General features: G+C 38.8%; 2 protein-coding genes across 2 annotated transcripts; both read left to right on the top strand.

Annotated features, from left to right (window-relative positions):
* Nucleotides 1-431: 431 nt before the first annotated feature.
* Nucleotides 432-7,586, top strand: LOC311291465 (fibronectin type III domain-containing protein 7-like; the record flags this gene model as incomplete). Its single annotated transcript, XM_084410500.1, has 10 exons — nt 432-627; nt 755-1,018; nt 2,010-2,267; nt 2,656-2,916; nt 3,605-3,868; nt 3,996-4,259; nt 4,894-5,154; nt 5,356-5,619; nt 5,734-5,997; nt 7,303-7,586. Coding segments are annotated over 10 exons (2,580 nt in total), but the record flags the coding sequence as incomplete, so codon positions are not given.
* A 1,870-nt stretch (nt 7,587-9,456) lies between these two features.
* Nucleotides 9,457-14,790, top strand: LOC311291463 (fibronectin type III domain-containing protein 7-like; the record flags this gene model as incomplete). The annotated part of the gene is made up of 8 exons (XM_084410498.1): nt 9,457-9,508; nt 10,145-10,405; nt 10,607-10,870; nt 10,985-11,248; nt 12,559-12,816; nt 13,206-13,466; nt 14,102-14,365; nt 14,495-14,790. The coding sequence occupies 8 exons, from the start codon at nt 9,457-9,459 to the stop codon at nt 14,788-14,790; spliced, it is 1,920 nt and encodes a 639-aa protein (XP_084266624.1).
* Between the last annotated feature and the right edge of the window lie 684 nt (nt 14,791-15,474).

Genomic DNA, 15,474 nt, shown 5'->3' with positions numbered 1-15,474 from the left:
ACAGTATTTCTGATCCAATAAATGCAGCATTGGTGAGCATAATAAACTTATTTCAAAAACATTTTAAAAAAAATATTACTGACCCTAAACTTTTGAATGGAAGAGTAGATATTGAGATATGATTTGCGTATTAGTGGTTAGTTAAAGGGATAATTCACTTTTAATTTAACAGCCAACCATATACTAATTTTGTTCTAGATAATTTACCCAGCTCCTTGTGTACCACCAAACCACATAAATGTGCCGTTGAAGCCACTTAGAACATCTTAGCAACCATATGGCAACACCCTGGCAACCATCCACCATGTAAAAATACAGTTTTGCAACAACATTTTGATGTGTTATCAATTTTTCATGTTGCAGCACCATGTCCTAATACTGGCATTCAAGCCAGACTGGATTGCCGCACAAACTCGGCACTCATTTCTTGGACACCAGGCAATGGTTCACTAAGTTCCAATGCAACACTGCAGTCTTTCCAGGACGCCCAAAAGCACAGCTGCTTCACCAACGGCTCCTCATGCAACATCAGCTCACTTCAGTGTGGTCAGCACTACAACATCAGTGTTACAGGATACGGCCAGAACTGTTCAACCTGTTCTAAACCCCTGGTCACTCTAGACACAGGTATAACATTAAACAATAATTCAGTGCAATTAATGTAGACCCTAATTTAAACCCTTTCTAAATGGCATCCGATAATCTATTGTGCTAAAACTCTGTGCATCACATCATTTGAATCTTTTCTTTCCAGCTCCATGTGTTCCCACTCAAGTCAATGTGTCATTATCCTGTGGGTCTGACACCGCGTCTGTTTCCTGGGCAGCATCTAGTGGCCTTGTTTCCTACTATATAGTAACAGCTGAAGGTGATAATGGAATTACGCAAACATGCAACTCCAGCAGCTCCTCCTGTAACATCAGCGGCCTGGCGTGTGGTCAGGCGTACAACGTGTCAGTCACAGCTATGAGCGTCGACTGCACTGGGCAACGTAGCGAAGTGCGTCGTGTCAATACTGGTAAGTATTTCCCCTTCAGTATAACCTTATAATCATTTAGCTATATTCATCATCCATATAACTAGTGGAGAATTTTGCATACTACAAGTTTGTCTAGTGTTTACATGCAGAACATTTAAACTATAGTATATAGTTGTCTGCAGTACTCGAAGTTTGAAATGTTTCTTAAAGTCCCTCTGTAATCAATCATTTTATCCCTTAAAACTCATCTTTGATCACCAAAATGACATATATAAAAAAAAATTCTTCATGCCTTAAAATAGCTTAAAATGTAACTCTACACACTTGCCTCATTTAGTATAGGCGGATCTATGAATATGTAAATCAGCCCCGCCTCCACTCACTCACACCAGCTCAACCACTCATTGACGATCACACCTTCACTCGATTGGTTACATGGTAGTTTGTGACGTCAGAAACACCGGCGATTTCAAAAGTGTTTTTGAGACTGTCTTTGGTTCACTGCAGTTTTAAGGAGAAAAAACTCTGCAATGGTGTTGACTTCTGAATTTCCTCATGATTTGTCTTAAAGCATTTTTTTTTTAAAACACCACATAGACATATAAACAATATTAAAAGCTTGATTTTCACCACAGAGGGAGTTTAGAAGAATTACACATTAAAAGGAACACTTTAAAAACTTGCAATGGATGTGTAGCATTCAAGTAAACAGTACAGCCTTGAGAAAAATAATAAATTTCACATTTAATCCCTCCAGCATACTTGCCTGCTACCTAGCAAAAATGATTTGTTCCATGAATATTCCTACAGGGTTTTGGTTCCCAAAAATAACCGAAAGGAAACTATATACTAACATTAGGGGAACGTTAGGGGAATGTGTTTTCTGACATCAAATGTACGTGGGTTAACGCAAATGTGTTTCTCACTCATTTTTATAAAAACTCTTTTCTGAGGAAACTTGATGTTTGTATCCAGAATATTCCTTTAAAAACATGCTAAAGTAATACTTTGTTTAACATTTGTCTCCCAGCACCCTGTGCTCCTCAGTCTGTGGTCAGTCAGCTCTTAGACTGCCAAACAGGGGATGTTCAAGTTAGCTGGCAGTCGAGTAACGGCGCACAGATCTACTATGCTCAAGCAAAATCTACTGACAGGGTTCTGGGGTGTAACTCCACCTCCACATCCTGCATGATCGCTGCAATTGGCTGTGGGCAGACATACAATATCACTGTGGCTGCAGAGGGCAACGGCTGTCGATCCAACTGTGTGACCAGTCAGGTCACGGCAGGTGCAGTAGCATTTTCACAAAGTTGATGCCTACCATTCTAAATAATGAGTCCTACCAATTCAATATCTATATAAAGTCAACTTGAAATCAAAATCACCTGTATTTACTTTCTAATACACAGTGCTGATCTTACTGTGCGCAATTCTTTAGTGCATGTTAGAAAAAGTCTATTCTTTCATCACAATTAAAAAGCAGCCCAGTGAAACTTATTTCAAACACTTAGAAGCCATATAGGATCATACTAGCACTACTCACATTATCTTAAAAAAAATCTGGAAGCCCCAACAGTAAAATCCTGTTTGTTTTTACAAATGTGTTTGGTGCCCCTATAGTGGCGCGGAAATGACATACTTCACCTTTAAATAATATTATTTTCTTTTCTCTTCAGCCCCATGCCCTCCACTGAATATCCAGTCCAGAATGAACTGTGGCAACAACACAGCGAGTGTGTCCTGGTCCCGTGGCAATGGAGCACTGTCCTTTTTGACAACACTTGAATGCTCTAATGGACAGACGTATATGTGCAGGACCAATGAAACAGGATGTGACATCACTAACATGACGTGTGGACAAACTTGCTCAGTTAAAGTAGTGGCAGAGGGACGTTCATGCAACAGCTCTGTAGGCACTGGATCACCTATCATAACAGGTAAGAGTAATAGCTGGTTAAATCAAACCTTGTTATATTGAATTTATGATATACACTAACGATTAAAAATTTGGGACCAGTAAGATTTTTTTTTAAAGCAATTAATAATTTTATTTAGCAAGAATGCATTATTTAAAAGTGACAGTAAATACATTTATAATTTAACAAAATATTTATTTTTAAAATACATGCTCTTTTGAACTTTCTAATCATCAAATATCCAGATTTTTTTACTGTTTTTAACATTGATGATAAGAAGAAATGTTTTTTGAGCACTAAAATAGAAATCAGTTATTTTGAATTATTTCACAATATTACATTTTTACAGTATTTCTGATCCAATAAATGCAGCATTGGTGAGCATAATAAACTTATTTCAAAAACATTAAAAAAAAAATATTACTGACCCTAAACTTTTGAATGGTAGTGTAGATATTGAGATATGATTCGCGTATTAGTGGGTAGTTAAAGGGATAATTCACTTTTAATTTAACAGCCAACCATATACTAATTTTGTTTTAGATAATTTACCCTGCTCCTTGTGTACCACCAAACCACATAAATGTGCCGTTGAAGCCACTTAGAACATCTTAGCAACCATATGGCAACACCCTGGCAACCATCCACCATGTAAAAATACAGTTTTGCAATAACATTTTGATGTGTTATCAATTTTTATATGTTGCAGCACCATGTCCTAATACTGGCATTCAAGCCAGACTGGATTGCCGCACAAACTCAGCACTCATTTCTTGGACACCAGGCAATGGTTCACTAAGTTCCAATGCAACACTGCAGTCTTTCCAGGACGCCCAAAAGCACAGCTGCTTCACCAACGGCTCCTCATGCAACATCAGCTCACTTCAGTGTGGTCAGCACTACAACATCAGTGTTACAGGATACGGCCAGAACTGTTCAACCTGTTCTAAACCCCTGGTCACTCTAGACACAGGTATAACATTAAACAATAATTCAGTGCAATTAGCGTAGACCCTAATTTAAACCCTTTCTAAATGGCATCCGATAATCTATTGTGCTAAAACTCTGTGCATCACATCATTTGAATCTTTTCTTTCCAGCTCCATGTGTTCCCACTCAAGTCAATGTGTCATTATCCTGTGGGTCTGACACCGCGTCTGTTTCCTGGGCAGCATCTAGTGGCCTTGTTTCCTACTATATAGTAACAGCTGAAGGTGATAATGGAATTACGCAAACATGCAACTCCAGCAGCTCCTCCTGTAACATCAGCGGCCTGGCGTGTGGTCAGGCGTACAACGTGTCAGTCACAGCTATGAGCGTCGACTGCACTGGGCAACGTAGTGAAGTGCGTCGTGTCAATACTGGTAAGTATTTCCCCTTCAGTATAACCTTATAATCATTTAGCTATATTCATCATCCATATAACTAGTGGAGAATTTTACACACTACAAGTTTGTCTAGTGTTTACATGCATAAATTGTAAACTATAGTCCACAGTATATCACAAGCTCCATCACCACATTGTTTCTTTGTAAAAGCGACACAAAACACACAGTATTAAATTTACCTAGCATTCAAGTGGACAGAATCTGAATATTCTTTTAATAAATTCAGATTTTTTTAAATATAATAACATTTATAACATAATAATATTTAATAACATTGATAATAATAATAAATGTTTCTTGAGCATCAAATTGGCATATCTGAATGATTTCTAAAGGATCATGTGACACTGAAAACTGGAGTAATGATGCTGAAAATTCACAGGAATAAATTACGTATTAAAAACATGCATTTTAAATTGTAATAATATTTCACAATGTTATAGTTTTTACTGTATTTTTTATCAAATAAATGCAGCCTTGATGAACATAAGATATATTTCAAAAACATTTAAAAAAATCTTATCAACCCCAAACTTTTGAACAGTAAGCACTTTTTAAAATATTTTATAGCCTTATTATTTTAATACAGCTTCCTCCTCTCCCTATCTAGCACCCTGCATTCCCACCCATGTCACTGCTGCTCTAAACTGTACCTCCAGCATTGCTTCCATCACCTGGTACAGTGCACTCGGTGCCACTTCGTACTCGGTAAAGGCTGAAGGCAGCAAAGGGTACAAAGCGTCCTGCAACAACACTGTCACACGCTGTGATATCCCAAACCTGCAATGTGGTCAGGAATATTCCATCACAGTCATGGGCGTGAATGGTGACTGCATGAGCCCGGCTAGCCAGCCTATCACTCTTGTCTCAGGTACTTGAACTCAGCTCATAAGGGTTGGGAACCACAAACCGGCTTCAGTTTTTTCAAGTTCTTTTGACCCGGCTGAGCCATTAAGAAACTCCCAAGCAATCTCCCAGAACAGCCAGCAAACATATATAACATCCTAACAGTTTTTGCATGACAAGCACCATTCTGCTGTTTGATGAGTTAACCCTTTTTTATATGTTGCAGCACCATGTCCTAATACTGGCATTCAAGCCAGACTGGATTGCCGCACAAACTCGGCACTCATTTCTTGGACACCAGGCAATGGTTCACTAAGTTCCAATGCAACACTGCAGTCTTTCCAGGACGCCCAAAAGCACAGCTGCTTCACCAACGGCTCCTCATGCAACATCAGCTCACTTCAGTGCGGTCAGCACTACAACATCAGTGTTACAGGATACGGCCAGAACTGTTCAACCTGTTCTAAACCCCTGGTCACTCTAGACACAGGTATAACATTAAACAATAATTCAGTGCAATTAGCGTAGACCCTAATTTAAACCCTTTCTAAAAGGCATCATATAATCTATTGTGCATCACATCATTTGAATCTTTTCTTTCCAGCTCCATGTGTTCCCACTCAAGTCAATGTGTCATTATCCTGTGGGTCTGACACCGCGTCTGTTTCCTGGGCAGCATCTAGTGGCCTTGTTTCCTACTATATAGTAACAGCTGAAGGTGATAATGGAATTACGCAAACATGCAACTCCAGCAGCTCCTCCTGTAACATCAGCGGCCTGGCGTGTGGTCAGGCGTACAACGTGTCAGTCACAGCTATGAGCGTCGACTGCACTGGGCAACGTAGCGAAGTGCGTCGGGTCAATACTGGTAAGTATTTCAATTACAGTATAACCTTATAATCATTTAGCTATATTCCTCATCCATATATCTAGTGGAGAATTTTGCACACTACAAGTTTGTCTAGTGTTACATGCATTTCACGAGATCACACTTACATATAATTTTGAGGGAGTAAGATTTAATGCGTATTTGGCGTGCTGTCCTGAGGGAGGGCTCCGAGCTCGGAATTCAGCCCGAACCCAGAGTACTCCCCCCGTATGTAAGTGTTTAGAACTAGAAGTGTGGAGAAGGGGTGGTGGGGGGATGCTGTAAACTGTCAATGGATCGAGGTAAGACTGCTGAGTCTATATATACCCTCTTATCATTGATTGCTGAGTGCTATCCACTCGGGTAATTATCTGAACGTGCTCCTCCCGAACTTAGTTAATAAAACTTCATAAATTGTAAACTATAGTATATAGTTGTCTGCAGTACTTGAAGTTTGAGATGTTTCTTAAAGTCCCTCTGTAGTCAATCATTTTATCCCTTAAAACTCATCTTTGATCACCAAAATGACATATTTAAACATTTTTTTCTTGAATTTTTTTCTTCATGCCTTAAAATAGCTTAAAATGTAACTCTTCACACTTGCCTCATTTAGTATAGGCGGATCTATAAATATGTAAATCAGCCCCGCCTCCACTCACTCGCACCAGCTCAACCACTCGTTGACGATCACACCTTCACTCGATTGGTTACATGGTAGTTTGTGACGTCAGAAACACCGGCGATTTCAAAACGTGTTTTTGAGACTGTCTTTGGTTCACTGCAGTTTTAAGGAGAAAAAACTCTGCAATGGTGTTGACTTCTGAATTTCCTCATGATTTGTCTTAAAGCATTTTTTTTAAAAACACCACATAGACATATAAACAATATTAAAAGCTTGATTTTCACCATAGGGGGAGTTTAAAAGAATTACACATTAAAAGGAACACTTTAAAAACTTGCAATGGATGTGTAGCATTCAAGTAAACAGTACAGCCTTGAGAAAAATAATAAACTTCACATTTAATCCCCCCAGCATACGCCTGCTACCTAGCAAAAATGATTTGTTCCATGAACATTCCTACAGGGTTTTGGTTCCCAAAAAATAACCGAAAGGAAACTATATACTAACATTAGGGGAACGTTAGGGGAATGTGTTTTCTGACATCAAATGTACGTGGGTTAACGCAAATGTGTTTCTCATTCATTTTTATAGAAACTCTTTTCTGAGGAAACTTGATGTTTGTATCCAGAATATTCCTATAAAAACATGCTAAAGTAATACTTTGTTTAACTTTTATCTCCCAGCGCCCTGTGCTCCTCAGTCTGTGGTCAGTCAGCTCTTAGACTGCCAAACAGGGGATGTTCAAGTTAGCTGGCAGTCGAGTAACGGCGCACAGATCTACTATGCTCAAGCAAAATCTACTGACAAGGTTCTGGGGTGTAACTCCACCTCCACATCCTGCATGATCGCTGCAATTGGCTGTGGGCAGACATACAACATCACTGTGGCTGCAGAGGGCAACGGCTGTAGATCCAACTGTGTGACCAGTCAGGTCACGGCAGGTGCAGTAGCATTTTCACAAAGTTGATGCCTACCATTCTAAATAATGAGTCCTACCAATATCTATATAAAGTCAACATGAAATCAAAATCACCTGTATTTACTTTCGAATACACAGTGCTGATCTTACTGTGCACAATTCTTTAGTGCATGTTAGAAAAAGTCTATTCTTTCATCACAATTAAAAAGCAGCCCAGTGAAACTTATTTCAAACACTTAGAAGCCATAGAGCATCATCCTAGCACTACTCACATTATCTTAAAAAAAAATCTGAAACCTCCCCAACAATAAAATCCATACTTCACCTTTAAATAATATTATTTTCTTTTCTCTTCAGCCCCATGCCCTCCACTGAATATCCAGTCCAGAATGAACTGTGGCAACAACACAGCGAGTGTGTCCTGGTCCCGTGGCAATGGAGCACTGTCCTTTTTGACAACACTTGAATGCTCTAATGGACAGACGTATATGTGCAGGACCAATGAAACAGGATGTGACATCACTAACATGACGTGTGGACAAACTTGCTCAGTTAAAGTAGTGGCAGAGGGACGTTCATGCAACAGCTCTGTAGGCACTGGATCACCTATCATAACAGGTAAGAGAAATAGCTGGTTAAATCAAACCTTGTTATATTGAATTTATGATATACACTACTGATTAAAAATTTGGGACCAGTAAGATTTTTTTTTTAAAGCAATTAATAATTTTATTTAGCAAGAATGCATTATTTAAAAGTGACAGAAAATACATTTATAATTTTACAAAATATTTATTTTTAAAATACATGCTCTTTTGAACTTTCTAATCATCAAATATCCGTTTTTTTTTTTTTTTTTTACTGTTTTTAACATTGATGATAAGAAGAAATGTTTTTTGAGCACTAAAATAGAAATCAGTTATTTTGAATTATTTCACAATATTAAATTTTTACAGTATTTCTGATCCAATAAATGCCGCCTTGGTGAGCATAATAAACTTATTTCAAAAACATTAAAAAAAAATATTACTGACCCTAAACTTTTGAATGGTAGTGTGGATATTGAGATATGATTTGCGTATTAGTGGTTAGTTAAAGGGATAATTCACTTTTAATTTAACAGCCAACCATATACTAATTTTGTTTTAGATAATTTACCCAGCTCCTTGTGTACCACCAAACCACATAAATGTGCCGTTGAAGCCACTTAGAACATCTTAGCAACCATATGGCAACACCCTGGCAACCATCCACCATGTAAAAATACAGTTTTGCAATAACATTTTGATGTGTTATCAATTTTTATATGTTGCAGCACCATGTCCTAATATTGGCATTCAAGCCAGACTGGATTGCCGCACAAACTCAGCACTCATTTCTTGGACACCAGGCAATGGTTCACTAAGTTCCAATGCAACACTGCAGTCTTTCCAGGACGCCCAAAAGCACAGCTGCTTCACCAACGGCTCCTCATGCAACATCAGCTCACTTCAGTGCGGTCAGCACTACAACATCAGTGTTACAGGATACGGCCAGAACTGTTCAACCTGTTCTAAACCCCTGGTCACTCTAGACACAGGTATAACATTAAACAATAATTCAGTGCAATTAGCGTAGACCCTAATTTAAACCCTTTCTAAATGGCATCCGATAATCTATTGCACTAAAACTCTGTGCATCACATCATTTGAATCTTTTCTTTCCAGCTCCATGTGTTCCCACTCAAGTCAATGTGTCATTATCCTGTGGGTCTGACACCGCGTCTGTTTCCTGGGCAGCATCTAGTGGCCTTGTTTCCTACTATATAGTAACAGCTGAAGGTGATAATGGAATTACGCAAACATGCAACTCCAGCAGCTCCTCCTGTAACATCAGCGGCCTGGCGTGTGGTCAGGCGTACAACGTGTCAGTCACAGCTATGAGCGTCGACTGCACTGGGCAACGTAGCGAAGTGCGTCGTGTCAATACTGGTAAGTATTTCCCCTTCAGTATAACCTTATAATCATTTAGCTATATTCATCATCCATATAACTAGTGGAGAATTTTACACACTACAAGTTTGTCTAGTGTTTACATGCATAAATTGTAAACTATAGTCCACAGTATATCACAAGCTCCATCACCACATTGTTTCTTTGTAAAAGCGACACAAAACACACAGTATTAAATTTACCTAGCATTCAAGTGGACAGAATCTGAATATTCTTTTAATAAATTCAGATTTTTTTTAAATATAATAACATTTATAACATAATAATATTTAATAACATTGATAATAATAATAAATGTTTCTTGAGCATCAAATTGGCATATCTGAATGATTTCTAAAGGATCACGTGACACTGAAAACTGGAGTAATGATGCTGAAAATTCACAGGAATAAATTACGTATTAAAAACATGCATTTTAAATTGTAATAATATTTCACAATGTTATAGTTTTTACTGTATTTTTTATCAAATAAATGCAGCCTTGATGAACATAAGATATATTTCAAAAACATTTAAAAAAATCTTATCAACCCCAAACTTTTGAACAGTAAGCACTTTTTAAAATATTTTATAGCCTTATTATTTTAATACAGCTTCCTCCTCTCCCTTATCTAGCACCCTGCATTCCCACCCATGTCACTGCTGCTCTAAACTGTACCTCCAGCATTGCTTCCATCACCTGGTACAGTGCACTCGGTGCCACTTGGTACTTGGTAAAGGCTGAAGGCAGCAAAGGGTACAAAGCGTCCTGCAACAACACTGTCACACGCTGTGATATCCCAAACCTGCAATGTGGTCAGGAATATTCCATCACAGTCATGGGCATGAATGGTGACTGCATGAGCCCGGCTAGCCAGCCTATCACTCTTGTCTCAGGTACTTGAACTCAGCTCATAAGGGTTGGGAACCACAAACCGGCTTCAGTTTTTTCAAGTTCTTTTGACCCGGCTGAGCCATTAAGAAACTCCCAAGCAATCTCCCAGAACACCCAGCAAACATATATAACATCCTAACAGTTTTTGCATGACAAGCACCATTCTGCAGTTTGATGAGTTAACCCTTTTTTATATGTTGCAGCACCATGTCCTAATACTGGCATTCAAGCCAGACTGGATTGCCGCACAAACTCAGCACTCATTTCTTGGACACCAGGCAATGGTTCACTAAGTTCCAATGCAACACTGCAGTCTTTCCAGGACGCCCAAAAGCACAGCTGCTTCACCAACGGCTCCTCATGCAACATCAGCTCACTTCAGTGTGGTCAGCACTACAACATCAGTGTTACAGGATACGGCCAGAACTGTTCAACCTGCTCTAAACCCCTGGTCACTCTAGACACAGGTATAACATTAAACAATAATTCAGTGCAATTAGCGTAGACCTTAATTTAAACCCATTCTAAAAGGCATCATATAATCTATTGTGCATCACATCATTTGAATCTTTTCTTTCCAGCTCCATGTGTTCCCACTCAAGTCAATGTGTCATTATCCTGTGGGTCTGACACCGCGTCTGTTTCCTGGGCAGCATCTAGTGGCCTTGTTTCCTACTATATAGTAACAGCTGAAGGTGATAATGGAATTACGCAAACATGCAACTCCAGCAGCTCCTCCTGTAACATCAGCGGCCTGGCGTGTGGTCAGGCGTACAACGTGTCAGTCACAGCTATGAGCGTCGACTGCACTGGGCAACGTAGCGAAGTGCGTCGTGTCAATACTGGTAAGTATTTCAATTACAGTATAACCTTATTATCATTTAGCTATATTCATCACCCATATAACTAGTGGAGAATTTTACACACTACAAGTTTGTCTAGTGTTTACATGCATTTCACGAGATCACACTTACATATCATTTTGAGGGAGTAAGATTTAATGCGTATTTGGCGTGCTGTCCGGAGGGAGGGCTCCGAGCTCGGAATTCAGCCCGAACCCAGAGTACTCCCCCCGTATGTAAGTGTTTAGAACTAGAAGTGTGGAGAAGGGGTGGTGGGGGGATGCTGCAAACTGTCAATGGATCGAGGTAAGACTGCTGAGTCTATATATACCCTCTTATCATTGATTGCTGAGTGCTATCCACTCGTGTTAATTATCTGAACGTGCTCCTCCCGAACTTAGTTAATAAAACTTCATAAATTGTAAACTATAGTATATAGTTGTCTGCAGTACTTGAAGTTTGAGATGTTTCTTAAAGTCCCTCTGTAGTCAATCATTTTATCCCTTAAAACTCATCTTTGATCACCAAAATGACATATTTGAACATTTTTTTCTTGAAATGTTTTTCTTCATGCCTTAAAATAGCTTAAAATGTAACTCTACACACTTGCCTCATTTAGTATAGGCGGATCTATGAATATGTAAATCAGCCCCGCCTCCACTCACTCGCACCAGCTCAACCACTCGTTGACGATCACACCTTCACTCGATTGGTTACATGGTAGTTTGTGACGTCAGAAACACCGGCGATTTCAAAAGTGTTTTTGAGACTGTCTTTGGTTCACTGCAGTTTTAAGGAGAAAAAACTCTGCAATGGTGTTGACTTGTGAATTTCCTCATGATTTGTCTTAAAGCATTTTTTTTTTTTTAAACACCACATAGACATAAACAATATTAAAAGCTTGATTTTCACCAGAGGGAGTTTAGAAGAATTATACATTAAAAGGAACACTTTAAAAACTTGCAATGGATGTGTAGCATTCAAGTAAACAGTACAGCCTTGAGAAAAATAATAAACTTCACATTTAATCCCTCCAGCATACTTGCCTGCTACCTAGCAAAAAAAATGTTTGTTCCATGAACATTCCTACAGTGTTTTGGTTCCCAAAAAATAACCGAAAGGAAACTATATACTAACATTAGGGGAACGTTAGGGGAATGTGTTTTCTGACATCAAATGTACGTGGGTTAACGCAAATGTGTTTCTCACTCATTTTTATAAAAACTCTTTTCTGAGGAAACTTGATGTTTGTATCCAGAATATTCCTTTAAAAACATGCTAAAGTAATACTTTGTTTAACTTTTGTCTCCCAGCGCCCTGTGCTCCTCAGTCTGTGGTCAGTCAGCTCTTAGACTGCCAAACAGGGGATGTTCAAGTTAGCTGGCAGTCGAGTAACGGCGCACAAATCTACTATGCTCAAGCAAAATCTACTGACAAGGTTCTGGGGTGTAACTCCACCTCCACATCCTGCATGATCGCTGCAATTGGCTGTGGGCAGACATACAATATCACTGTGGCTGCAGAGGGCAACGGCTGTAGATCCAACTGTGTGACCAGTCAGGTCACGGCAGGTGCAGTAGCATTTTCACAAAGTTGATGCCTACCATTCTAAATAATGAGTCCTACCAATTCAATATATATAAAGTCAACATGAAATCAAAATCACCTGTATTTACTTTCTAATACACAGTGCTGATCTTACTGTGCACAATTCTTTAGTGCATGTTAGAAAAAGTCTATTCTTTCATCACAATTAAAAAGCAGCCCAGTGAAACTTATTTCAAACACTTAGAAGCCATATAGCATCATCCTAGCACTACTCACATTATCAAAAAAATAATAATCTGGAACCCTCAACAATAAAATCCTGTTTCTTTTTACAAATGTGTTTGGTGCCCCTACAGTGGCGCAGAAACTACATACTTCACCTTTAAATAATATTATTTTCTTTTCTCTTCAGCCCCATGCCCTCCACTGAATATCCAGTCCAGAATGAACTGTGGCAACAACACAGCGAGTGTGTCCTGGTCCCGTGGCAATGGAGCACTGTCCTTTTTGACAACACTTGAATGCTCTAATGGACAGACGTATATGTGCAGGACCAATGAAACAGGATGTGACATCATTAACATGACGTGTGGACAAACTTGCTCAGTTAAAGTAGTGGCAGAGGGACATTCATGCAACAGCTCTGTAGGCACTGGATCACCTATCATAACAGGTAAGAGAAATAGCTGGTTAAATCAAACCTTGTTATATTGAATTTATGATATACACTAACGATAAAAAATTTGGGACTAGTAAGATTTTTTTTAAAGCAATTAATAATTTTATTTAGCAAGGATGCATTATTTAAAAGTGACAGTAAATACATTTATAATTTTACAAAATATTTAATTTAAAATAAATGCTCTTTTGAACTTTCTAATCATCAAATATCCAGATTTTTTTACTGTTTTAAACATTGATGATAAGAAGAAATGTTTTTTGAGCACTAAAACAGAAATCAGTTATTTTGAATTATTTCACAATATACATTTTTTACAGTATTTCTGATCCAATAAATGCAGTAATAAAAAAAATATTACTGACCCTAAACTTTTGAATGGTAGTATAGATATTGAGATATGATTTGCGTATTAGTTAAAGGGATAATTCACTTTTAATATAACAGCCAACCATTTGTTTTAGATCATTTACCCAGCTCCTTGTGTAACACCAAACCACATAAATGTGCCGTTGAAGCCACTTAGAACATCTTAGCAACCATATGGCAACACCCTGGCAACCATCCACCATGTAAAAATACAGTTTTTCAACAACATTTTGATGTGTTATCAATTTTTCATGTTGCAGCACCATGTCCTAATACTGGCATTCAAGCCAGACTGGATTGCCGCACAAACTCAGCACTCATTTCTTGGACACCAGGCAATGGTTCACTAAGTTCCAATGCAACACTGCAGTCTTTCCAGGACGCCCAAAAGCACAGCTGCTTCACCAACGGCTCCTCATGCAACATCAGCTCACTTCAGTGTGGTCAGCACTACAACATCAGTGTTACAGGATACGGCCAGAACTGTTCAACCTGCTCTAAACCCCTGGTCACTCTAGACACAGGTATAACATTAAACAATAATTCAAAGAGCAATTAATGTAGACCCTAATTTAAACCCTTTCTAAATGGCATCATATAATCTATTGTGCTAAAACTCTGTGCATCACATCATTTGAATCTTTTCTTTCCAGCTCCATGTGTTCCCACTCAAGTCAATGTGTCATTATCCTGTGGGTCTGACACCGCGTCTGTTTCCTGGGCAGCATCTAGTGGCCTTGTTTCCTACTATATAGTAACAGCTGAAGGTGATAATGGAATTACGCAAACATGCAACTCCAGCAGCTCCTCCTGTAACATCAGCGGCCTGGCGTGTGGTCAGGCGTACAACGTGTCAGTCACAGCTATGAGCGTCGACTGCACTGGGCAACGTAGCGAAGTGCGTCGGGTCAATACTGGTAAGTATTTCCCCTTCAGTATAACCTTATAATCATTTAGCTATATTCATCATCCATATAACTAGAGGAGAATTTTGCACACTACAAGTTTGTCTAGTGTTTACATGTAGAAATTGTAAACTATAGTGCATTATATCACAAGCTCCATCACCACATTGTTTCTTTGTAAAAACGACACAAAACACACAGTATTGAACTTATCTAGCATTCAAGTGGACAGAATCTGAATATTCTTTTAAAATAATGTCAACCATGTACTTATTTTGTTTTCTGTAATTTACCCAGCTCCTTGTGTGCCACAAAACGTGTCGGCCAATGTCACCTGTAGTAGCAACATAGCAAAAGTAACCTGGGGGAGCAGCCAAGGGGCGGAGCTTTACTCAGTGACCGCCAGCAGTGTTAATGGACTCTCAGCTAACTGCACCTCAGCCTCCACCTCCTGTGAGCTTTTAACTTTGACCTGCGGAGAGTCTTACACGATCACAGTGAAGGCCAAAGGCAGCAACTGTAGCAGTGGGAACAGTGCACCAGTTCAGGTCCAAACAGGTAATAAAATATAACGTATAACTGAGTAACACAATCAAAACCCAACCAGTTTATTTTCTATTTCACATCATATTTCTTTTAAAATCTGAAGAATGCCATAGCTCAATTAGAAAATGTAATCAAATTCAATCTAGGCTATTAAAACATATTAATATAAAATGGATTGAATT

The sequence above is a fragment of the Rutilus rutilus genome (genome assembly GCF_951802725.1).
Source record: "Rutilus rutilus genome assembly, chromosome: 6".
NCBI lineage: Eukaryota > Metazoa > Chordata > Actinopteri > Cypriniformes > Leuciscidae > Rutilus > Rutilus rutilus.
This window is presented reverse-complemented; position numbering and strand designations above follow the sequence as displayed.